At 36.7% G+C, this 26,707-nt stretch overlaps 1 protein-coding gene and 1 pseudogene across 6 annotated transcripts in view; both read left to right on the top strand.

Annotated features, from left to right (window-relative positions):
- Positions 1–26,707, top strand: part of PPP4R4 (protein phosphatase 4 regulatory subunit 4) — a 221,815-nt gene that overhangs the window by 96,185 nt on the left and 98,923 nt on the right. For 3 of the 6 annotated variants that reach the window (XM_037831974.1, XM_037831972.1, XM_037831971.1), the window contains exon 3: positions 8,001–8,103. The exons of 1 other annotated variant lie outside the window; for it this stretch is intronic. In XM_037831974.1, coding sequence (XP_037687902.1) covers positions 8,001–8,103 — 103 coding nt within the window. Of the gene's footprint in view, positions 1–7,997; positions 8,112–24,230; positions 24,335–26,707 lie in introns of those variants that run through there. 2 more of the 6 variants (XM_037831975.1, XM_037831976.1) reach the window with 2 other exon arrangements.
- LOC119531121 lies at positions 247–4,473 on the top strand (annotated as a pseudogene).

The following is a 26,707-nucleotide window of genomic DNA, read 5'->3' as shown; positions in this document are numbered from 1 at the left end:
CATGTAATTTGGTTCTTAATCCTCATACTGAAGTCCTTTGTAAGAAGATAAAACATGTACAGAAGCTAAGAGATGAGATGAAGAGAAGCTGAAAGAGAGAACACCAGAGAGGTTTAGAGAAAAAGCCACAGACTGGAAGCAAAGAAACCTGGAAGAGAAGGACCAGCAGACATTGCCCTGTGCCTTGCTATCTGACAGTGGAGCCCAAGCTCACCAGTAACCTGTCTTCAGAGAAGCTTTGTGTGTGCAGTGAGTTATACAACTCAGAGTGGAGAAAAAAATGTATTTTAGAAAATTGTTTCAATTTCAGGTTCTCAAACCATTGGATGTGAAAACCAAATTTTACAATGTAGAGACTGATGAAGTAATTATTTCTTAAAGCCAAGATTCAGAATATTACAACCTCACCCATATTTATGGAGAAGGTTTCATTGGAGCCATCTGTAATGTGCAATGTAGCAGAACTAAATTCTGTCAACCAAGCTGGAGAATGTCTATCTACATTTGGGTCAAGAGCCTGTTTGCAGCCAATGGATACACACCAGTATTTATACTGCCTAAAGCCCAAGAAGGAGTTTGCAGAAAAGGCAGGCATCATTAAGGGAGTAACTATAATTGGAAATTTGGATATAGCATGGAAAACAAATCTAGATGAAAGGGGAAGGTTACAGACCAGCCAACTTCAAAGAATGGCTCCAGGTTTTGGAGATGTTAGGTTGTCTTTAGAGGCAATCCTGGATATGGTAAACCTAGAAGAACCTTTTCATATTATCTGTAAAATAACAAACTGTAACAGTGAAAGGTCTATGGATTCCCTAGAATTTTTTTTTTCATTGTGATTGTTCACATACCATACAATTACCCAAAGATCGAAAGTATACAATCATTTGCCCCCAGTACCATCACACAGCTGTGCATCCATCACCACAATTAATTTTTGTTCAATTTTTAGAACATTTTCATTACTCTAGAAAAGAAATAAAGACCAAAAAAAAAAAAAAAAAAAAAGAAAGAAAGAAAAGGAAACTCAAATCCTTCCATATCCCTAACCAGCCCCCCTCCATTGTTGACTTGTAGTATTGGTATAGTACATTTGTTAGTTTGTGAAAGAACGTAGAAATACTACTAGGTATATATTTTTTTCCCTATATGCCCCTCTATTGTTAACTTCTAGTTGTAGTGTCATAAATTTGTTCTGGTTCATGAAAGAGATTTCTAATATTTGTACAGTTAATCTCAGACATTGCCCACCACAAGGTTTACTGTTTTATACATTCCCATCTTTTAAACTCAAACTTTCCTTCTGGTGACATACATGACTCTGAGCTTCACCTTTTGACCACATTCATGCACCATTCAGCACTGTAAGTTATTGTCACAATGTGCTACCATCACCCCTGTTCATTTCCAAACATTTAAGTTCATCCTGGTTGAACATTCTGCTCATACTAAGCAACCACTCCCCATTCTTTAGTCCCATTCTATATCTTGGCAACTTATATTTCATGTCCATGTGTTTACATATTATAATTAGTTCCTATCAGTGAGACCCTGCAATATTTGTCCCTATGTGTCTGGCTTATTTCACTCAGTATATTGCCCTCAAGGTTTCATATTCAACCCTCCCCTCCTTTTGTTTTTAGGATGGTTTTGTTCACATGCCATACATTCCATCCTAAGTAAACAATCGATGGTTCCCTGTATAGTCACATATTTATGTGTTCACCACCCTCACCACTATCTATATAAGGACATCTACATTTCTTCCACAAAGCAGGAGGAAGAGTCAAAGAAGTCAGAGAGGAAAAGAAATAGAAAAAAGAAAGAGGAAAAAAACAACAACAAAAATATGACAGCTAAGAAGCAGCAGAAGGAAAGATAACCTTAAATCAAAGTAGAATAAAGAGTCAGACAACACCACCAATGCCAAGAGTCTCACACCCCTCCCCTATGCCCCCCTCTTATCTGCATTTACCTTGGTATATTGCCTTTGTTACATTAAAGGAAACATAATACAATGATTCTGTTAATTAGTTTACGTTGATTGTATTTTTCCCCCAGTACCTCCCTATTTTTAACATCTTGCAAGGTTGACATTCCTTTGTTCTCCCTCGTGGAAAAATATATTTGTACATTTTATCACAATTGTTGAACACTCTAGGTTTTGCTGAGTTATATAGTCCTAGTCTTTATCTTTTCTCTTTTCTTCTGGTGCCCCACTTGCTCCTAACCTTCCTCTTTCAACCATATTCATAGTTATCTATGTTCAGTGTACTTACATTGCTGTGCTACCATCACCCAAAATTGTGTTCCAAACCTCTCACTCCTGTCTTTCCTATCAGTCTGTAGTGCTCCCTTTAGTATTTCCTGTAGGGCAGGTATCTTGTTCACAAACTCTCTCATTGTCTGTTTGTCAGAGAATATTTTGAACTCTCCCTCATGTTTGAAGGACAGTTTTGCTGGATATAGGATTCTTGGTTGGTGGTTTTTCTCTTTCAGTATCTTAAATATATCCCACCACTTCCTTCTTGCCTCCATGGTTTCTGCTGAGAAGTCTGCACATAGTCTTATTAAGCTTCCTTTGTATGTGATGGATCACTTTTCTCTTGCAGCTTTCAGGATTCTCCCTTTGTCTTTGACGTTTGATCATCTGATTAGTAAGTGTCTTGGTGTGGGTCTATTTAGATCTATTCTGTTTGGAGTATGCTGCGTTTCTTGGATCTGTAATTTTATGTCTTTCATGAGAGATGGGAAATTTTCATTGATTATTTCCTCTATTATTGCTTCTGCCCCTTTTCTCTTCTCTTCTCCTTCTGGGGCACCAATGATATGTACATTCCTGTATTTCATTTTGTCCTTAAGTTCCAGGAGATGTTGCTCACATTTTTCCATTCTTTTCTCAATCTGTTCTTTTGTGTGTAGGCTTTCAGGTGCCTTGTTCTCCAGTTCCTGAGTGTTTTCTTCTGCCTCTTGAGATCTGCTGTTGTATGTTTCCATTGTGTCTTTTGTCTCTTGTGTTGTGTCTTTCATTTCCATAGATTCTGCCAGTTGTTTTTTCGAACTTTTGATTTCCGCCTTATGTATGCGCAGTGTTTTCTTTATAGCCTTTATCTCTTTTGCCATATCTTCTCTAAACTTTTTGAATTGATTTAGCATTAGTTGTTTAAATTCCTGTATCTCAGTTGAAGTGTAAGTTTCTTCCTTTGACTGGGCCATAACTTTGTTTTTCTTAGTGTAGGTTGTAGTTTTCTGTTGTCTAGGCATCTGACCTCCTTGGTCATCCCAATCAGGTTTTCCCAGATGAGGACAGGCTCAGGTCTCAGAAGGAGGAAATATTCAGTATCCTGTTTCCCTGATGGTGTGTCCTAGAGGATTGACACACCTGTGCTTTTCTGCTCAGCAGGTGTCCTGTCACTCCAGACTAGTGTAAGGAGGTGTGGCCTGTGGCTGTTCTCCTCCAGGCTCTGAGGTCTGGTTCTGAATGGAAGGTGGGTAGTAGAGCTGGGCCCCACCCCTTTCCTTTTGGGAAGATATGCCCCCCTAGAGGAGGTCATTTGCATATAAATAGGTTCTTTGTTTCTCTGACTCTGCTATCTCCACCCTTATCTGGGTCAGAGTGCTGAGAGTTTAAAGTGGCTGAGGCTTTCTGGACTGCAGAGCACTGTGAGCTGAAAATGGTTGAGGCTTTGAGCACTGAGCCACCCAGATTGAGAGAGAGAGAAAGGGACAGAAAGCCCCTTTTCAGGGTCAGTCTACGGCCCCCAGATTCACCCATCAGCCAGAGATAGCACCCAATCCTTTGGTCTCCCCGTCCTGAGACAGATATGTCCCCTGACTCTCCAAGGTCAGTCATCACCAAAAGTCTCTGCTTTTTGGGGATTAGTGGTTTGTACTGAGCGGTCAACATGAAAATCCCAGTTGGAATTGGTCTGAGGTATATTCACTTGTTCAGAGAGTGCTGCTCTCTAGCCCCGCAAGGCTTTGCAGTTCAGGCTGCTGTGAGGGAGGGGCTCTCAGCTTGGGTCTGCAGTTTTTACTTACAGATTTTATGCTGCAGTCTCCAGCATTCCTCCCAATTCAGGTTGGTATATGATGAGTGGACAGTCATGTTTGTCTCCCTGCAGTTATTCCAGGTTATTTACTAGTTGTTCCTGCTGTTTATTAGTTGTTCCGGGGAACTAACTAGCTTCCACTCCTCTCTGTGCTGCCAACTTAGCTCCTCAGGTCGGGTCTATGGATCATGTTTTGGATATGTGAAATACCAGTTCCATCCACTGGTGTGGCATTTCAGGAAGACAGCTCGGAAAGCTACGTCCAAGTTCCTCTCTCTGCCTTGCCCTTACTCTACTGTCTTCAGTACAGGGACTGCAAAGTGTTTCCGGCTTAAGACTGACAGACATGTTGTTAAAGAGAACATATGAATATGATGCACAAGTCTGTGTTGTATCTTTAGCCATTAAAGTGGAAAGCTGAAGAAAATTTCCAATGTTATGTTTTCCCTTTAGTTTCTTGGACCTGCTTTCTGTATTTTTCTCAGCTTTGTTAAATGATCAATTTAATGCAAAAATAAGTAAATAAGTATGTATTATTTAAATGTCTTTTCTGTAAAACTAAGTTCTTTAAAATATTAAATATTTGTTTTAAAAAGAATCTTCTCCTTGCCACCTACGCAGTTACTCCCAAAGCCTCTTGTGCTTTAACACAGAATTTTAATCCTGCAAGAGACCCACAGGGGTCACCCTGTCTTTCCTTCTCTTTCTTCCCCAGGTAGGAAAACGTTGAATGGCCTTCTGGGTAATGGGTCTGTCTTCTCCCATGCATCCGAAAGTGAGGAGATCTTATGGGATGGGAGGCTGAAACCTGGAAGAGGTTCTCTTTTTTTGTGAAATTCCCCCTCATTCCAGTCCACAATAATCTCTCTCTACCGGACACCCAGAGGATTTAAAGTTTAGACCCCATAATTTAGGATTCATAATCTGTCTTTAATTGTTCAGAATTATTTTATAAGTGTCAATTTTGTCTCTTCAACCAGATCTAATTTTTCCTTTGTTCTAACCTGTTTTCCACTAGGGCATAGGGCGAGAGCTCAGTGATTGTGAGTGTACCTTGTGTTTGAACTGATAAATTTTCAATAAAAATTTTCACCTCCCAAAGAATAAAAAAAGAATCTTCTGCTGATTTTATCTTATGAGTTATATTCTAAATCAATGTTTGTGTATTTCCTATACATATTGTCTCATTTCGTTCTATTTTAGATGATTATTGAACTTTGTTCTCCAAAAGCTCTGCACTTAAGACCATTTTTATCTAGCAAGCATCTAGAACAGCAGTCAGCAAATGTTTTCCATAGAAAGCTAGATAGCAAATAATTTACACTTTGTGGACCATACTGTGTCTATCATAACTATTCAACTCTGCCATTGTGGTATAAAAGCATGCATAGGCAATTGTAAATGAAAGAACATAGCGGTGTCACAAAAACAGGCCAGCTGGTTTTCTGGTTTGCTGACGCCAATCTGGAAGATACAGTTTTTCTTAGAAATTTAGAATTTTCATAACAATTAAATTATCCCCATTTTTTCCCCTAGGTCCTCAGTCAACAGAAAAAGTATTTGTTTAAAACAATTGCGTTAGTCCTCCTATAAATTGATATTTGCTAACGCAGTGTCAGATGAGCTTTTCTAATCATTTTCAGAATTGCTGTATTTTGACTGTCGTGGTATGTACGTGTGCTTGTTTTTTATACACTCAAATGTCTAAGTTACTAGACAGCAGATTAGAATTGGTTTCATTTGTTAGGTCATTGATTACTCAGTTAACTTTTAATTAAGTAGACTAAGAATTTTCTAATTCCAACTTAAAAGTTCCTGTTGTTGGTTTTATTTTGTTTTGTTTTTGTCATTGAAAAATAAGCCACTCCTTTTCATAAGGCACATTTAAAGGATTCTTAGCTTCTGGTATTTGATCTTGAACTCCAAATCATGTATTAATATTATAGTAAAACTATCTCTGCAAGTAATCAGACTTGTTACAGTGAGGAACTTAAGGCTGTAAACAACTTTGGAATGTGAATTTAATAAAAAGTTTAAATATTTTGTCAGGGAAACAAAAGCTTATACTGTTAAATAGAAGCTATCTGTGCCAGTTTGAATGTATTATGTCCCCCAAAATGTCAGTGTCTTTGATGAAATCTTGTGTGGGCAGATGTATTAGTGTTGATTAGATTGTAATTCTTTGATTGAGTGTGTTCCTGGAGATGCGACCCACACAACTATAGGTGATAACTCTGACTGGATATTTTCCATAGAAGTGTGGCCCTGCCCATTCAGCATGGGCCTTTTTAGTTTACTAGAGCACTGTATAAGCTCAGACAGAAGGAGCAAGCTTGCTGCAGCCAAGAGGGACACTTTGAAGAACGCACAGGAGCTGAGAGAGGAGCTTCAGGTTACAGAGACATTTTAGAGATGGCCTTTGAAAGCAGACTTTTGCTCCAGAGAAGCTAAGAGAGGACAAACGCCCCAAGAGCAAATAAGAGTGACATTTTTGAGGAGTGAAGCCTAGGGAGGAACATCCTGGGAGAAAGCCATTTTGAAACTAGAACTCTGGAGCAGACGCCAGCCACATGCCTTCCCAGCTGACAGAGGTTTTCTGGACACCACTGGCCATCCTCCAGTGAAACTACCCGATTATTGATGACTTACCTTGGACACTTTATGGTCTTTAAGATTGTAACTTTGTAACCAAATAAACTGCTTTATAAAAGCCGATCCATTTCTGGTATTTTGTATAACAGGCAGCATTAGCAAACTAGAACACTATCCTATTTTAGTAAGCTGAAATTCAAGACTGTATCCATAGCTTCTTAAATGTAAGGCTACATTAAGTCAAATAAAAAATTGGCTTTTCTTAAATGCCTAATTATTTATTGCCATGACAGATTGTTTGGTCCAAAATGAAAGCTCTGTTCAGAATTAGATTAATTAATGAAATGTCTGTGCAAAATAAAGCTCAAGTAGTATTAAAAAACATGTATTAAAGTCTTACATACATATAATATAGGTAAGAATTCTTCCATTTGAAGAGACAAGTAAAAATAAATTAAGATAGATAAATATTATGGAAAATTATTATTTAATTTGGTTTTAGCTAAGAACATGTGGAGTTTCCTTATGGTGTGGTGTCACAAATACTAGCCTCTTAATCTCATGTATTTCAAGTACCTGCAAAACTTCAAAACTTTTCCTCAGGTTGTATTTCAAAAACAAAGAATTTTTGTACTTCATGGAAATGTGTTTTCAGAAGAATCTGAAACTTCTTCTCAGATATTTGGGCCACTGGATTATCACTGAGATGATTTTGTTAAAGCGTTATTGTCCTAATGAATATTATGGCAAAAAGGGAATTTTTAAATACGTCCTGATGACTTTTAGAGTATTGAATATATGTTTAAGAAGTTTCTGGAAACTCATGATGTAAGTCTAAGGCAACAGGTAATTTCATCATACCAGAAGAAATTTGTTTCATGATTCTGCTCTAGTTGATTTTATTGCTGTAATTATTATTGCTATGATTATTAATATTTTACCATGCTGAAATAGTATCACTTACTTTTTTTAAAAAAGTACAGTAAACTGGCAGATCACCAGAAAAAATGAAGTAGAAATTTTAAGTATTTAAAAATACTCTCAAGACTTTTAGACTTTAAAATGCATATAGATAGGGACTGGTGTTTATTCGTAAGCATAGTATCTTCATGCATTTGTCATAAGATTTATTTAGTGATATTTCAATTCTGGTTTATTTTTATATTGACATGATGTTTTTAAAGTTTAAAACTTTGTCAGAAGTCTGAGTGTTTATCATGAAAAGCAATCATTTTTCAAATTAATCCCTGCTTTTTATTTTATTAATTTATTGATTCATTTTCATTACATTTATTTTTAATAAACTAGGAATTCAACTTATTATCTCAAATTTAAAATTTGTGTTTCATTTGGCAGTGCTGGGCAAGATATCCAAGGTACAAGTGTGATTGCAAATCTTCCATTTTTGATGCGACAGAATCCTGCTGAGACACTTCGGAGAGTTTTGCCAAAAGTCAGAGTAAGTTGGTATGAAATACAATTTGAATTTCCCATTTTTCTCCAGTTGCATTTTGTCACTGTGAGAAGAAAACTTTAGAGCTTTTGATGGCCGATCTTTTGTAATTAATAGTTTAATGGAGGAAGTATTATGATGCACATTTTGATTTATGAAAATGTTTATAGAAAATGGCTATAAACATAAAGAAATCTTATGTTCTTTAGTCATTTTCTCAGTGGAGACATTATAATAAAATTGGCCTTTTAAAATAACTCAAAAATTCTTAATTTTTCTCATAAAATCATAGCTCTTTTATTTGGCATTCTGTTGACTTAAATCTATGTTAATAGTATTTCTACAACATCAAAAATATCATTTAAGTGGTATTCATAATGGTGACCCTGGGGTAACTTCAATAAAGATTAAATTGTGGCCTTCATAATTTATTTTAAATTTATTTTATTGCTTTCTAAATTCCTTCAGATTTGGTTCTCCCGCTATGAACAAAAATATTTGATCTACTGGAACATTTTTTCCTCTGTTTAACAAATATTTATTGAGTGCCCCTATGTGCAAAGTGCTGTTCATTGTAAGAACTGAATGGACAAAATTGACAACACTCTCTGTGTCCTCTAGGAGCTTACTGATGGGGTTAGGTCAGGAAGAATACATGCTAATGGGGATTACATTTGCTAATAGTGGGTTTTGTATACTTTGCTTCAGCTTTCTGTTTGGTTATAACATTTTTCATAATTTTAAAATTCATTTATACATGTTTACTATAATTATTAATTTCATTGGTTATGTTTTATTTTTAGGTGTATATCGCATAGTTACAGTTACTGTCAATTAGGTCAAGGATATACCATGCTATTCTCAGAAGTTACCCACATTTAGATGTAGGCAATGGGAATTTTTTACTAGTTACAGTGATGAATTGAGAAGATGTTTGTTTTGTCATTTATTGTGCTTTGAAATTGAATCAAGGGAATACTGAAGCTTTTTAGTATCTGTTTTTCCAAGAGTCATGCCATGATTTCAATGGAATTAAGCCTAGACAATCCAGGTGTAATATTGCATTTGACTTCATGATATTAACTGACTTAAGCTTGTTAACATGGCACCTAGAAGTGCTAGTTAAACAATATTGGAAGGGAACAGGTGGTTAGGTCTACTTGGCTAAGGAGTTAATGTAAATATGTGAATTAGATTTAAAGCTAAAAATATCAAGTATGCCACACTCTGTGGTCAGCAGGCTAAATGAGGTCCATAGCATATTTGATGTCCAGAGAATCATAAAGCGAGACTAAAAGACACGGGAGAGACTAAAAGACACGGGAGAGAGTGGAGACCTTTAGAGGCCTCTGAATTATTTTGCAGATGGGTTCATAATGCAGGCAACTAACTAACATATTTGTACAAAGAATCAAATGCATATTCTGAAAGTGTAAGGTATATCTGAATTAGAGAAGATATGATTTTAATTAGCTTTTAAAGCAGTTAAAATTAATCCATAATGTGGAATTTTGAATGCATGGATATAAAGAAACTTTATAATGAACATGTACTAAGAAAACCTTATTGCTGAATGATTTCATTCATTCCTTTAGTTAATCAATAAGCAACTGTTTATTCAGGACCCTCATTTATCTTGCTTTGTACTGAGTACTGAAAGAGATTTAAAAAAAGTTTAAAGACAGTCCCAGATTAATTCTATGTCAGGAAGACCTAAAGACTATGGAAAAACAAAGAACAGAATAGGACAGTATTTAATTGTGTGATTCTGACTTTATGTAAAAATGCTGAAGAATTAAACAAATGGGAAGGACTTCAGGGGGGCAACTCAAATAATAATGACTTTTATAGAGAGTTTAATATATCATGCAAGGAGCCAAACATTTAAGGAACCCTATTTCAAATTATAAAACTTCCAAATTATTTTTAAGTCATTGTATTCATATATTAAGATTTATTATACTCATGGTTAACAACCTTCTTTAATTGCCTTTCTTTTTTGAGTGGTTATTTTCAAGTGATAAAACCAATGACAAGATTTCAAATAGCTACTTTATTTACTTTTGTGATGGCCATAATTTCTTAGTTCACTTTATAGAAAAGCAATCTTTTGCCCCAAAGTAAACATTTAATAATAATGACATTTCATTTATTTGTTCACAAATCTTTATTGTTTGCCTCCCATGTGCCAGGCATTGTGCAAGGCACTGGGAAAACAGGGAACAAAACAGACAGGGAACGTGCCCTCAAGGAGGTTACAGTATAGAGGGAGGAAACAGACATTAAACAAATACACCTGAATGTAAAGAACAGGCGCCTATGAGATGAAGTAACAGGAGTGGTTGGGTGAGGAGCACTTACTGTGTATTGAGAGAGAGGTCAAGGAAAGCCTCTTTGAGGAGGTGAGTTTTAAGCTGAAATCTCAAGGGCCAGGGGGAAGCAGCCATTTGTAGAATCAGGGAATGAGTGATCCAGGCAGATTGCAGTTTGGAACCTAGTGAATGGTGGTGGGTGTGATTTGAAAAGAGATTAAAGAGGTGGTCAGGGGCGAAGAGTATACAGGTGTTTGGTCTTTGTCCTCAGGTCATTTCTCAAAGATCATTTTAATTGTTGTGTTGAGAGTGGTTGGGAATGGGACAATCAGGAAGCTATATCACTAGTCCTAGTGATATTTGATGGCAGCTTGAATTAGGGCAGCTAATTAGGACAGTGAGAGCAGAGGACATATCTGAGATACATTTTTTTGAGGTAGAATTAACAGAACTTCATAGTAGACTCGTGGATGTGGTGAGTGAGGGAAGGGAAACCTCAGTAATGACTCCCAGTTGTCTAGCTTGAGCATCCATATGGTTCTGCTGGTGTTCAGCATCTTAACTCAGAGTCCATTAAATCCATGAGGAAAATTGTTTGAGTACTTACTCAATAATAGTCTTCTATGAATGATTTACTTTTAGCGAATTTGAGGACATGAGCAGAAAATATTTTATACCAGAAGATAACCATTCCCAAGGTTTTTACTACATTCATAACAGCAGTATAAGCAGATCTTAGAACTCATTTTTTAATTTACCTTTATCTTAAAGTACATTGGATTAAATGATGTTGAAGATTTTGCTGGCCTTATCTGTTATAAAACTTTACGGAGGATATTTTTATTTTTGGTAAATTTCATCCTTACAGTAACCTGCTAACTGACAAATGACTTTCTAAACAGATTGTTATTTTCACTATTTTAGAGATGAAGGAATTTAAGATTAAGAATAAAATGGCAGAAACAATGAGGATTAGAATTGAATTGATCCACAGTATTTCTACAATTTATTTTCTAAATTGTGTCTAAAGTGGACAATGGATGGTATGCAAATAGTTCACTTATCTCAGGGATGAATTTAAATAAGAATCTAGAGAGGGAATATTTTGATCTCTAATTTAAATTCCCCAAGTGTGAAGGCCCTTTAAAATATAGTTGTTACTCTATATTCATGTTATACCATTTAATCCTAAAGTATCTTTTGAAAAAGAAATAAATTTTTCTCTGGTCTTTATTGATTCACTTTATTTTTCCACAATAATAAATTGAAATCTTAGATGTTGTATTTGAGTATTTTATTTGAACTTGTAGTTATCTAGAAGTGAAATAGTTTAAGATAAACTTCTAAAATACTTCAGTGCTTTTTAAAATTTAAAATAGGAATGATATATAATTAGACCATGTAGCTTTGGTGGCTCTTTTATAATGAAGTATGGAAAAGTATCTACTTATTGAATTGTTGGATTCATTTATTTGCTTTTTTTCACTTATTATGAGAACCAAAATAAATGAAGTGAAAATTGTGTTATATAGAAAATGTACAATGATAGGCACAGATAAAAATAGCTATAGCTGACATTTATTGAGGGCCTATTATGTGTTGGACATGGTACTTTGCAAACATTTTACACATTTTTATCTCTTTGAACCCTCATAGCAGTTTTATAAATTCACTTGATAGAGGAAGAAACAACTTAGTTAAATAACTTGCCCACAGGCACAAAGGTAGCAGTGGTATAATTAGGTTGGAACCAGGCAGTGTGACTCCTGAGTCCTCATTCTTAGCTACTGTTCAAACTTCTCATAAACTGATCATGGTTGCAATGGACATAGAATGTATAATTTTACTTCTCAAGCCTCAGTTCTCTCTCATCTGGTTACTACAACAGCCTCCACAGTGGACCTATTGCTTCCACTTTTGCTCCTTTTAAAAACATCAAACATAATTTATAATTCTTTTGCATGAAAATTACTTAAGTGGTATGGTTGGCAGAATAGTAGTCTCCAGAAATACCAGGTCCTAATCCCTGGAACCTATAAATGAAACCTTACTTGGAAAAAGTGTCTTTGTAGATATGATTGTTAGGGATTTTAGATGAGGAGATTATTCTGAATTAACTAGATGTATCCTTATAAGAGGGATGCAATCACATGTATCCTTATAAGAGGATTGCAGAGGGAGATTTGAGAAACACACACAGAGGAGAAGGTGATGTGAAGATGGAGGCAGAGACAGGAGTGATGCAGTTACAAGCCAAGGAATGCCAGCAGTCACCAGAAGCTGGAAGAGGCAAAGAATGTATTCTCTTCTAAAGCCTCCAGAGGGAGTGTGGCCCTGCTCACATCTTGATTTCGGCCCAGTGATTCTGATTTTGAACTTCTGACCTCCAGAATTGTGAGAGAATAAATAAATTTTCTGTTGTTTTAAGCCACCCGTTTGTGGTAATTTGTTATCGTAGTCACAGGAAACTAATACAAGTACTTTCCCATTCCAGATTGAATAAAATTTCTTACCATGCCCTTAAATGACCCTGTCTATTTTTCTGACCTTACCACCTGCCATCCTCTTCCCTTTCTTTCATGAGGGCAGAATCTTTGTTGTGCTGGTTTTTCACTGCATATGCAGAACGTAGAACAGTCCTAGAATGAACATTGATTGAATTTAATATTCTGAGACAAGTGGCTACCTAAAAGGCCAGTGACAGACACATTGGCCTCATCCACTGAGGGCAATCAATGGATGAGAATTGAAAATGAGATATCAGTGGAGTGGTATAAGCTGATTTGTGTTCCTAGAGAGACTTTTTTGTGGCTTGGGAGTGGTGAGGAGATATACATAACAGGGAGAGGATAAAAGAGACATAATAACCAATATGAAGTTTGATTGAGATCAGGGGATGTGGTCTAGCAGTCTTGTAGTTCTGAAAGAGTCATTAGTCTTTTTATTAATTTTGCATGAATTTGTTTTTACCTATGGAAATAATTGAAAAAATCATGAATTTCTCCCAATGTGGTTATTTATTAGACTGTTAAATATCTACTGAATAAATGCTCAATTTTTAAAACATGATCTTATTTAAAAAAATTTTGTAGAGAAACCTTTATTTTGTGAATAAACTTATTTGTGAATAAAAAGCTTAACTACATTTACTTTTAAAAATCCTATTTTAAATATCCTGGTGTTCCGGTTTGCTAATGCAAAATAACAGAAATGGGTTGGCTTTTACAATGGGGGTTCAAAAATTTACAGTTCTAAGGCCATGGAAATGTCCAAACTAAGTCATCAACAAGAGGATATCTTCACTGAAGAAAGGCCAATGGTGTCTGGAACACCTCTGTCAGCTGGGAAGGCATGTGGCTCACATCTGCTGGTTCTTTGCTCCCAAGTTGCATTGCTTTCAGCTTCTGACTCCAGCGGCTTTCTCTTTAAGTTTCTGTGGGTTCTCGCTTAGCTTCTCCGGGGCAAACTCTGGGCTTCATCTCTTAACTCAGCATCTCCAAATGTCTTTCTGTCTGCATCTGCAAGCTTCTGGGTCTGTGTCAGCTTTGAGCTCTCTCCCTGAGCACTCTTAAGGACTCCAGTAAACTAAATAAGACCCAACTTTTATGGGCAGGGTCACATCTCCATGGGAATAATCAAAAGGTCTCACCCACAATTGGGTTGGTCACATCTGCATGGAAACAACCTAATCAAAAGGTCCCACTCGCAATAAGTCTTGCACTTACAAGATTGGATTAAAAGAGTGGCTTTTCGGGGGTACATAACAGTTTCAAACTGGCACACCTGGCAACATGGACAAACAGTAATAATGTGTGGAACACTTACTGTGGGTCAGGCACTATGCTTAATGCTTTAAACTCATCCTTTTTAAAATCCTCATAACAACCCCATAACATGTATTTTTCCTCATTTTACAATGGAAAAAATCTGGACTTAGAGAATTTAAGTAATTAACTAAAAACATTTAGCATTTGTATGTGAATATTTTCTTGGAGGTTTCTTGGAAGCATGAAATGATATAATTTATTCTTATAGTTCACTAAGAAATTAAAAAAAGAAATGTCTTAACTAAAGTAATAGAGAGCATAAACAAATGAAACAAATTGCTATCTTCTATGGTTTACAGCTTGTTTCGGTTTGCTAATGCTGCCGTTATGCAAAATACCAGAATTGGATTGGCTTTTATAAAGGGGGTTTATTTGGTTACAAATTTACAGTCCTAAAGCCATAAAAGTGTCCAAACTAAGGCACCAATAAGAAGATACTTTTACCGAAGAATGGCCGATGGCCTCCGGAACACCTCTGTCAGCTGGGAAGGCATGTGACTGGTGCCTGCTATTCCCAGGTTGCATTTCAAAATGGCATTCTCCAAAAAGTCTCTAGGCTTGTCTCTCTTAGCTCTTTAGCTCCTGTGATTTAACCGTCTGAGAGTTGTCTCTTAGTTTCTCTGGTGCAAACTCTGGGCTAGCGTCTCTTAGCTTAGCATCTCCAAACATCCTTCTTTTTGCATCTCCAAGCATCAGCTTTCAGTGGCCTTCTCCAAAATGTCTCTCTCTTATAGGACTCCAGTGATTTAATTAAGAGCCATCCTGAATGGGTGGGGTCCATATCTCCATGGAGATAATTTAATCAAAGGTCTACCCACAGTTCATTGAGTCACATCTCCATGGAAACACTCAATCAGAAGATTAATGTCTGCCCTCACAAGATTGCATTAAAGAATGTGGCTTTTGTAGGGACATAATATATCCATACCCACACACAGCTTCTCCTGTGGCGAAGTACTCCTTCAGTTGACCTAGTACTCCAGCCATCCCCAAGGCAAGGAAACAGCCACTGGTTGCTGCTTCCCTCAAGGATGGGGGAAGGGCTTTCAGACCCAGTGCTGTAAACACAGCCTCTGTCCACGTTTTCTCAGTCTCTTTGTCCCTCACTGATCTGGGCCTCGAAATGTCCTCCCTGTCCTCTGGGTCTTCAAACAGTGAGCGTATTTTTCGCTGCTGAGATTTTAAAATCTATGTGCTGGTGGGAGCGTTCCCATCTGCTGTTTTTGTGCCTTTCCCGTATGGAGACCGAGTGAGGGGGAGGGGAGACGACCAGATGGTCCGGGATGGAAAATTCCTGCCTGGTATTTCTTTTCTTTCTTCAATTCAGCATTTGCAGGGTCTTTCTCCAGTCTATAGCCTCTTCCAGAGTTTTAAACAATTCAGAATTGTCCTTGTTTTCGTTGAATCTCTGGAGAGAAGTTTTCAGTAGCTCTTCACGTCACCATGTTGATGACATCATCCTGTTTCATTATTTTTTGACTGTGAGTTTATATTTCTTGGAATAAATTGTTTAAGTTTATATTTCTTGGAATAAATTGTTTAAAGTCTCTTAACACTTTTTCGCAGTAAGATTCCAACTCTGAACACTTTCAAATCATTGTCATCAAGTGTCATCTGTGTTCTCCCACATGTCCTTCCATTATGAGTCTTGGAAGTATTTCTTTAAAAAGTGCTCCATTATTGCTCTTAAAGTTTTCTTCCAAGCTACTAACACCTATTCTGCATGTTTTGATACTGATGCTTTCTTGGTGCTACCAGAGGGAGTCAATAGAAGATTTACAGACAGTAGCTAGATAAGTCCAATATCTATAATCCTTTAGATTAAATACTACTGTTTTTTATTTCTTTAAATTCTTTTATGATGGCTTATTTCTTTATGTGTTCTGAAATTTTGTTTTCTCGGCTCTTGTTTCACTGAGAGAATTCTGAGTGACAGATTAAATGGGATTTGTCTGTAGAGCATAACTGTTTGCTTTTGCTGGGCATTCCCAGTCTGGGACTACATTAAATTAATTTTTCATTAATTATTGTTTCTTGAAATTTACAGGTAGAGAATGTAGGGGGAGAAGAGGTCCAATATTTAGAATTTTGGAACATGAGGTGAAAACTCTCAAGGGAAAAGAGAGGAAGTAGCCAATAAGAAAGGGGGGAATCCAGGAGAAGGTGGTATCCTGAAGGCCAAGTAAAAAAAGTGTTTTATTCTCATTTAGTTAGCCTGGTGAAAATAAATTGAAATACAGAAAATGTGTTATAAGAATTGTGCAAAAGGAATTATATTTTCTTGTTTTCTGCCTGAATGCTTGGGCACATGTAGTCAGCTCTGAATTATAATTACCTGACTCATTCTAAATATTTTTAATGAAGTTGGTGTTTTACTAGGGATTTATGGGTACCAAATTCTCCAGTTAAAATGCTGCAAGTATTTAGGATTTTTAAACCACTTTTAAATTATGAAGTAAAGCACACATACAGAAAAGTGCACAAAAAATGAAAGTACAGCTTTTTGAATTATGACAGAGTGAATACCTGTGTTAATTACCATCCAGGTCAAGAGAGAATATTGCCAGCAGCTGGAAGCTCTCCTTCTGTGTTCTTTTAATCACTATCCCTTCTTTCCTAAAGATAACTTACCAGTCACCTGGCTTTTCTTTTAATTACTTCCTTTGCTTTTTATTATGTTTACCACCTAATCATATAACCATATATAATCTAGTTTTGTCTGGTTTTTAACATTTTATACACACACACACACACACATACACACACACTGTTTATACAGCATATATTCTTCTGCAGATGGCTTTTTCACTCAACATTGTGAGATTCACATTTATTGTTGCAAATGACTCTAATAAGTTTATTATCATTGCTTTATAGTATGTCCATTGTAGGATTGTATCGCAATTCACTTAACTGTTATACTATTGATGGACATTTTGGTTGTTTCTAGGTTTCATCTGCTATAAATAATATTGCTATGAATATTTTTGATCGTGTCTCTTGTGGAATTGCTCAGACATAGGGTTTTTGTATGTTTGTAGAAAATGCAAACTATTTCCCAAATGGTTGGTACAAATATACATTTCTACCAACAGACTGTGAGAGTTCTTGTTCTATATCTTCACCAACACCTAGTATCATTTTAATAATGTATATTTTTTATATTTTAGCTTTTCTAGTCAGTGTTTATGTCTCCCACTCTGTAACTCATCCTAATGTTTTAGAATTTTTGTTTGTAATCCAATCTGGTACTTTATTTCAATTGAAACATTTAGTTCATTTATATTTAATGTTATTGCATGTATCATCTTACTGTTTTCTTTTTCTTTTTCACCAGTTCTGTGTTCCTTTAGCTCTCATTTCTTTCCTTCTTTTGCATTGATTAAGTGGTTTTATTACTATGCTTTTCCCCCTTCTATTAGCTTGGAAGTTACATACTTTTTTACTTTTCTTTTGTTAGTGACCTTAGATATTACAACAAAGATACTTACCTAATCAAAGTTTAATGTTCATTGGTATTTTTACCCTCTTCCTGGGTAATGCAAGGATCTCACAACACTTTAACTCCATTTTATACTCTTCTGACTTACGTGTTATGGTTGTCAGATATTTTAGTGATTTATATATCTTAAGCCCCACAAGATATTGTTGATGTTGTTTTATGTAATCAATATTTATTTAGATTTACCAACATATTTATCATTTTTTGTTGCCTGTTGTATCTCCGGCTTTCCACCTGGAATCATTTTCCTGCTGCCTGAAAAACACCCTTTAGTATTTTCTTTACTGCAAGTATGCTAGTGACAAATTCTCTCAGTATTTGTTAATCTGGAAATGTTTTTCACATCTATTTTATTACACAACCTGCGTGTATAACCTACTAATTTGAAAAAATACCAGCTTAGCTTCAGTAGCATAAATGTTCTCTGCTCGCATATTCCTGTTTCCACTCTTTTGTGTTGTTTTTGTCCCACATTATTTCTTTATATTTTGCGTGTCCGTTATCAGGAAATATGACTTTTTCTTATTCAATTGTATTCTGACTCTTACAGGAATTAGAGAGTAGAGTTGTATATTGAGGATACAGTACTATTGCGTTTTGCATTTTATCCTTTTAGTTACCCTTACTGAAGATTTTCATTTCTTCACACTGCTCCAAGCCTGTCTTTCTTTCAACCTGCAGGACACCCTTTGGTAATTCTTGTATACAGGTCTTTTATTGATGAAGCCTCTCAGTTTCTATTTATCTGTGAATATTTAAAACTCTGCCTAATTTTTGAAGAATAGTTTTGCCAGGTAAAGAGTTTTGGGCTGGCAGTTTTTCTCTTTTAATACCTTACATATATTATACTGCTGCCTTCTTACCTTCATGGTGTCTGATGAGATATAGGTACTTAGTCTTATTGAGGATCCCTTGTGTGTGATGAATTGCTTTTTTCTTGCTGCTTTCAGGATTCTCAATTTACTTTTGGCATTTGACATTCTGATTAGTATGTGTCTCAGAGTAGGTGTTCCGGTTCCGGTTTGCTAATGCTGCCATTATGCAAAACACCAGAAATGGATTGGTTTTTATAGAGGGGGTTTATTTGGTTACAAAGTTATAGTCCTAAAACCATAAAAGTATCCAAACCAAGGTGTAAACATGAGTATACCTTCACTGGAGAAAGGCCATTGGTGTCCGGAAAACCTCTGTTAGCTCGGAAGGCACGTGGCTGGCATCTGCTTGCTCCCAGGCTGCATTTCAAAATGGCGTTCTCCAAAATGTCAGTGTCAGCTTTCAATGGCCAACTTCAAAATGTCTCTCTAAGCTGCAGCAGCACTGAGCTCCTTCTGTCTGAGCTTTTACAGAGCTCTGGTGAACTAATCAAGACCCATGCTGAATGGGTGGGGCTACACCTCCATGGAAATAATCTAATCAAAGGTATTATCCACAGGTAAGTGGGTCATATCTCCATGGAAACAACCTAATTCAAAGATTCCAACCTAATCAACACTAAAATGTCTACCTCCACAAGATTTCATTAAAGAAAATGGCATTTTGGGGGACATAATACATCCAAACTGGCATGGTAGGTCTATTAGGATTTATTCTGTTTGGAGTACGTTGCATGTCTTGGACATGTATATTTATGTCTTTATAAGAATTGGGAAATTTTGGGCTATTTCCTCAAATATTGTTTCTGCCCTTTTTCCTTTCTCATCTCCTTCTGGGACACCCATGATGTGCATGTTTGAACACTTCATGCTGTCACTCAGATCCCTGAGTCAATGCTCAATTTTTCCTATTCTTTTCTCTATCGGTTTTTCTGACTGTATGATTCCATTGTCTTGTCTCCTAGCTCAGTGAATATTTCTTCTGCCTGTTCAAATCTTCTGTTGTGTGCCCCAGTGTATTTTTAATCTCCATTATTGTGCCTTTCACCCCCATAATTTTTATGTTTCTTTTTAAACTCTTAAATTCTTCTTCGTGCTCTCCATTGTCTTCTTAATATCCTTTAGTTTTATATCCATATTTTCCTTCATCTCCTTGAATTGATTTAGGAGATTTGTTTGAACATCTTTTATTGGTTCTTCCAAATTCTGTGTCTCCTCTGAAGTTTTAATTTGTTCCCTTGAATGAGCCATCTCTTCCTCTTTCTTAGTATGACTAGTATGTTTTTGCTGATGTCTGGGCATCTAATTATCTTGATGAGTTTACTCTGAAGGTCAGTTTTTCCTTCTTGTCTAGGGTTTTATTGTTGAATATCTTTGTGTTGAGGCTCTTTGTTGACCCTTGCACCAACTTATTCTGGACCTTTAGAGAAGCTTGTGTTTAACTGTATTTTCTCTGTATATATTCTCACCCACACCCATGTCTTTAAATATCATCTATATAAATTCTCTTATTTATAGGCAGAGTTTTTCAAATGATCGGATCCATATATCCAACTCAGTGCTTTTTCATCTGATTCTTGCCTTGGATATGCAGTACAATTTTTAAGATTACACTTTTTGTGCAATTGTTTCATCTCCAGGAGAAAACGTCATTTCTCTGTTCTTTCTCTGGGATTCCTAATCTATTCGTTTTGTTTTTGTGCAGAATTTTCTCTCCAGCTCCTAAGATTTGTTTAAATTCTCTCCCTCCCTCAAGGCCCACTTTTCCTTATACTTTTCAGTTCTGGGAACTGTCTTGTCTTACAGCAGTTCAGTCTCTCCCCCACCCCGTTTATTTTCTGTCAGGCTTTTCTGCCTCTGGTTTCTTCCCCATTAGGGTATCCCACCCCAGGGACCCAGATAGGGTCAATCCAGACAGGTGAGTCAATCCAGAAAAGTCTGTTTTGCATTTAGGTGGCCAACCGACAGAAACTGGATTGAGTGTGCACACTTCTTGCCAGCAGTTCTGCTGCAGTCTGTCTCTTTTTTATTTTTCTGTGGGGGCCCTTTTGTATATGGCACTCTTCAGTAGCTTGTGTTCCACCCTAGGTCTCTGCAGACTTGAGTGTGTATCAGATAACATCAACACCTAGCATTCCTTTTGGCATGTTTCTATTTCATGGTTCTCATTCATATTTTCTTGTCTTCTCATGTGGCTGGATATTATTGATTGTGTGTTTGATCTTGTATTTGACAAATTATTTGTAGAAGTAATTTGAGGCTTGGAGTGTTATCTTCCTCTAGAAAGGACTATGTTTACCTCTGGCAGACACTTACATGCACTATAAATAAAGGCTCACCTTAATCTATTTTCAAGTATTAGATGATTTGAAGCTGGGCTGCTTTCCCTGCAAGGGCCAGTCTACTTCAAGTTGACCCTTACTCCTGGTGCAGGGGGTCTTACCAGTCCCTGCAAGACTATCAAAAGAATGAGTCAGGCCCTTGCCTCAGGAGCTTCTAGAATCAGCAAATACCCCAGGGAAAAAGTAGGCCCCAAATTACATGCTTCACCTTTCTGGATTTTCATGGTCTCTTAGATCTTGGATGAGTATTACTTCACTACCTTGTTAGTTTTCATATGCTTTTTAGCAGATGGTTTTTATATTTTGTCCAGCTTTTATAATTATTCTCATCAGGAGCGCTGGTTAGATTTACCTAGTGTGTCATTACTGAAAGAGAAAGTTCCATTTCCTTTTATTTTTTCTTCTTGATTTAATCTTAGAACAATATTAATCTAAAATGTCTCTGTTTATATATCTTGATACGTTCTACAGACACATAAACCCCTCTGTCACACCCTGTCAACACACACACCCGCACAGATCAGTTGATTGTTCACTTATGGTATATTAAGAATAATTCAGAACCTAGAATTAAATATTCTGTCAAAACACTTGTGTTGGACCTCCTTGTTTAAATTTTGAGTCCTTAAATACCCTTATTTTTGTTGGGAGTGAAATTATATTGGTTTGTATTTTCTCTGTATGTATTCTCACCCACACCCATGTCTTTAAATATCATCTGTGCCAGTTTGTATTATGTCCCCCCAAACACCATTATCTTTGATGTTATCTTGTGTGGGCAGACCTATCAGTGTTAATTAGATTGTAATTCTTTGAGTGTTTCCATGGAATGCGCCCCACCCAACTGTGGGTGATGACTCTGATTGGATAATTTCCATGGAAGTGTTGGCCTGCCCATTCAGGGTGGATCTGAATTAAATTACTGGAGGACTATATAAGATCAGACAGAAGGAGCAAGCTGCTACAGCCAAGAGGGACACTTTGAAGAAAGCACAGGAGCTGCAGATGAGGGACATTTTGAAGATGGCTGTTGAAAGCAGACTCTTGCTCCGGAGAAGCTGAGAGAGGACAAACACCCCAAGAGCAACTAAGAGTGACATTTTTGAGGAGCTGTGGCCTAGAGAGGAACGTCCTGGGAGAAAGCCATTTTGAAACCAGAACTTGGAGCAGACACCAGCCACGTGCCTTCCCAGCTAACAGAGGTTTTCCAGATGCTATCTGCCATCCTCCAGTGACTGTTAATGCATTACCTTGGACACTTTATGGCCTTAAGACTGTAACTTTGTAACCAAATAAATCCCTTTTATAAAAGCCGATCCATTTCTGTTGTTTTGCATCCTGGCAGCATTAGCAAACTAGAACATCATCTATATAAATTCTCTTATTTATAGGCAGTTTTTCAAATGATCGGATCCATATATCCAACTCCGTGTTTGCAATTTCTACTTAGAAACCAGTCCAAAATTGAGCTTATAATATTTATCCTCATACCTGGGCGTCCTCTGGTGTTTCGTATTCTAATGCATCCCACCATTATCCACCATGTTTACAAGCTAGGTTTGGAGAGTCATCCTTGATACCATCTATTCTTTTACTACTCAGTTATATGATCCTGTCTATTTTATATCATAATTATTTCTTGAATCCATCTACCTCTTTGTAACCACACTACCCCACCCTTGTCCAAGCTACCATGAGGGTTTGCTCAGATAAGTGTAAGGCTCAGATAAGTCAGAGGCTTCCCAGATGAGCCTCACCCACTGACTCTACCTCATTCCACCCCATTTCACTCCTTTCTGATTTATTTTCCACTTTATAATCAGCATGATATTTCAAGGCATTTAAAACTGCAAATCTGAATGTTCTTTTGTTTAATGCTTCAAAGGCCCTGTATAATTTGGGCCCTATTTCCCTAGCCTCAGATCCCCTGTCACTTATACTCAAGGTACACTGACCTTTTTCACTGTCTTCATTCTATCATGCTCTTTCTTGCTTCTCAATGCTGGGGATGCTTTCTCTCCTACTCCTTTTGCTTTCCTAACTCCCTTTATCTCACCCTTTGTCTAGTTATTTATTTCTCTTCACATAGATCTCAGCTCAGTTGTCATTTTCTCAGAGAAGCCCTCTCTACCCCAGAAGAGATGAGGTCATCCATTAGATGCTGTCATGGCATCTTGTACTTCTCATCCTTAGCACTTATCACAATTTTAATTACAGAATTAACAGTGTTGTTAGAATATAAGCTCCACGAGGACAGGTACATCACTAGTTCTACTCATTGTTAAGGTTCCAGCACCTAGCACAGTGCTTTGGATATAACTAAATAAATATTTGTTGAATATATGAATTTATGTAATCAGCTGCAGTGACTGAAAGGTAGGGAGCTGTGTCTTTGACATCTTTCCAATTTCCTGGAACGCTAAGTCTGATGCTGTTACTTAACAAGTAACTGTGAGTGATATTAAAATTGTATTATTTTCAGAATTATATTTTCATTGGGATACTTTAGAGAGAGAGAGAGAGATCAGGACAGAAGGTACAAGTATTCTGACTGCCTAGAAGATGTCCCTGTTTCTACTTGCTTATGGATATTTGCCAAACTTTCCATTGCTGCCCCCCCAAAAGAAAGTTTATAATTTGCTTTAGAAAATAATTAATTAAATACTGCTTGAGTGGATCCTTTGAAATGACTGCTTATAGCTATTGTATCCATTAAAAACATATTTCTTTGATAGCCTATCCATTCTTTGTGAAGTTTTAAATTGCTGCTTGTAACTTTCTCAAAGTTACTTTGTAATTTTAGAGCTCCTTTACCTGTTACTGGCACCATTTATGATACATTTGTTTATCACTTTTATTATGTTTAGTTTCAAAATGTGTGAATCAAAAATATTTGCTATTTTAGGATAAGCCAGTGGTTTATTTAATGCTTTTCTATTTTGTGTATTTCTTCTTGATGGATGTAATAGAGATTTATTGGATTTGAGCTATTTTTTTCTCTGCAGGGAATGTATTACACTGTTTGATAAATTGCATTTTTTTGTGCCATTCAGGCTAACTAAAGAATTAATTTAAACACAGATGTGTCTAGCACATTTTCCTGTGTTGAGTGGGAATATTTTTTTAAACTTGGAAATATACGGTTAACTCAGATATAAAATGTCTCATTTCACTTTTGAGGAATTCAAGTTGGGATGCCAGCCACACAATAGTATGTAAGAGGAACAGTAACTGGCATTAAGGCATGCACTTAAGCAATAGAGGAATTTACTTTTCAGTGTCTTCCAAGGTCCATGAGGATGCACACTTATTTATCCAGAGAGCATGGATCTCACATATGTTTGCCCAGAGGGTGTGGCTCTGTGGAGGAGAACACTTATTGGTAAGTATCAAACTCTGATTATACTACATTTCAAAAGAATATGTTTAGAAATCAATTAATTTTTAGCAGTGATAAAATCTCTTAGTCTGTGCTGGTTTCTTAACAGTGGACAGTCCCAGATGTTGAAGTCAGCACAAGAGACAAACCAAATCCTGATAAGACTTGAGGATTTTTCGAAAATTAAATGCAAAATAGTTGGGGCAAATGTTGCTGCGGGAGTCAAGACTAAGTAATACAGTAAGAAGATATGAAGTTGGAGAGCTTCTCATGTTCTTCTTTTGCATAAAATTTGCATATGTACAAAAAACCAGGACTTTAATGACTTTAAAAAGGGACAGAATTGCATCTTTTGGAACTTAAAACAGCAGACTCGTGAAGCGGAATGTACATTGTGGGCCTCACGTTATTTTAATATTTCTTTGCAAAGTCATTTTTATTTCTAAATAAAAGCTATGCCTTGTAAAAATCTGTAAGTGATGTTTGCTGGCCACATCAAATCTTTTAAAAGTGTTTACCTAATCCAAAATTGTTAGTGTGGAACAAATGTTTATTTTGGAAACAGTAAAAAAGGGGGGGATGTGGGGGTTTGATTTCAGGGACCAATTGCTGCTTCTGCTTTACATCTTACCATTCCTTCTCTTTTTCTTTCAGCCAAGAACTCTTAAGATATTTTATTGACGATTGGTTGAAAAAACTTGTAAATAACGTCTGTGCAGAGTGACACAAGAATTTAAAACACAACAAAAATCAGTCACTCCAATGTGATAGTTTCCTGGGAATTAACTGTATCACTTCAACATGTTGCCACAGCAGACACTACTGGCAGACCTCCCACAGGTCTACATTAAGGCTTAGGATTGATTCAAGCCAATTCTTAATAACTGATAGAGAATCTGTGAGGAAGAATTCAGTGCTTCAGAGGGTTTGAAACATCAGGCAGACAAGGTTAAGTCTTAGAAATATGATTATTAGCTTGCTAGCCTTCAGCAAAAAATTTGACCCCTCTGAGTCTGTTTCTTTTGCTGTAAAATGGCCAGTGAGATAACATATGGTCTCTCATAGCGCTGTGACTGGCAGTGGTCCCACCATGCTGAATCTAAGAGTCTGAGCACATGGTCTAAATGTGGTTACATAGAAGCTAAAGTAGAAAATGACAGAAACATCTCCCTATGGACATGATAGGCAGTTGAGAATGAGTTTCTGTGTGGCCCATTTTTACTTTGTCTTCTGTCTAACTGTACTATCCCTAATGCTTAGGGCTCAACTCAAAATCTCTTGAAGCTACCTTTTAGGAGCTATGGGAAATTGTGTGAAGGGAGAAAGCATCAAGAGAAGAAAGTTTAGATGAAAGGGTTAAGAGATCTTTGGTCATTCAGCAATTACTTACTAAATGCCTACTATGTGCTAGGGTTTGAGTACAGTAGTGAACAAAACAGATAAAAATTCTTGTATTCATAAAGCTTCTGTTTTAGTTGTGGGACACAGACAATAAACAAGTGAATATGTTGGATGATGGCTAATGCTGTGGAGATAAACTTGTAAAGGCGATGGCAAGTGCTGGGGCAAGGGGGTGGTTGTCAGTTTAAGATAGGGTGATCAGGGAAGCCTCAATGAAAGATGATATTTGAGCCATAAGAACATCTAGGAAGAGGAGGGATGGGGCAGATCTTACTGGTCATTGAAAGTACTTTGACTTTTCCTTTGAGTGGGGTGGGAAGCCATGGACAGTTTTGAGCAAAGAGGTAAGACAATCTGACCTAGTTTTTAAAAGAAGCTCTCTGCTTGTTGTATAGAGAATAGATAGTCAAGGGGTAATGATGAAAGCAGGGACTAGTTAAAAGGTTAGTGGAATAATCCAGGTTGGAGATGATGGTGGCTTTGGATCTGGGTTGTAGTAGTGGAGGCAATAAGTGATCACATTCTGGATATATTTTGAAGGTAGAACCTTCAGGGTTTATTGGTGATTTGATTATGGTAAGTGAGGGAGAATGAGGAGAGTTAGAGGTGACTCCAAAGATTTGGGGCTGAGCAACTAGAAGGGCTGGCTTTCCATGAACTGTTTACTGAGATGAGGAAAACTGCAGGAAGAGCAGATTTTGGGGAGGGATCAGTTAACGTTTGGAGAAGATAAGTTTGAGATTCCTATTACATATTCAAAGGTAGTATAGACAGGAGACAGTTGGATGTTCGATGGTCATTCTTTAAATGCTCACTTGGCACAGTAAGTGAGTGATAAAAGTTCTGTATAAATTATTTATTTAGAGCCCTTCTAATAATTGCATAGTACTTTTGTGTATGGTGCTTATTTGAATATTTATAAAAATCTATGAAGATGGAGTTATAATTCATGTTTTTACATTAGGTAACAATTCA

The sequence above is a fragment of the Choloepus didactylus genome, chromosome 4 (genome assembly GCF_015220235.1).
Source record: "Choloepus didactylus isolate mChoDid1 chromosome 4, mChoDid1.pri, whole genome shotgun sequence".
Taxonomy (NCBI): Eukaryota; Metazoa; Chordata; class Mammalia; order Pilosa; family Megalonychidae; genus Choloepus; species Choloepus didactylus.
This window is presented reverse-complemented; position numbering and strand designations above follow the sequence as displayed.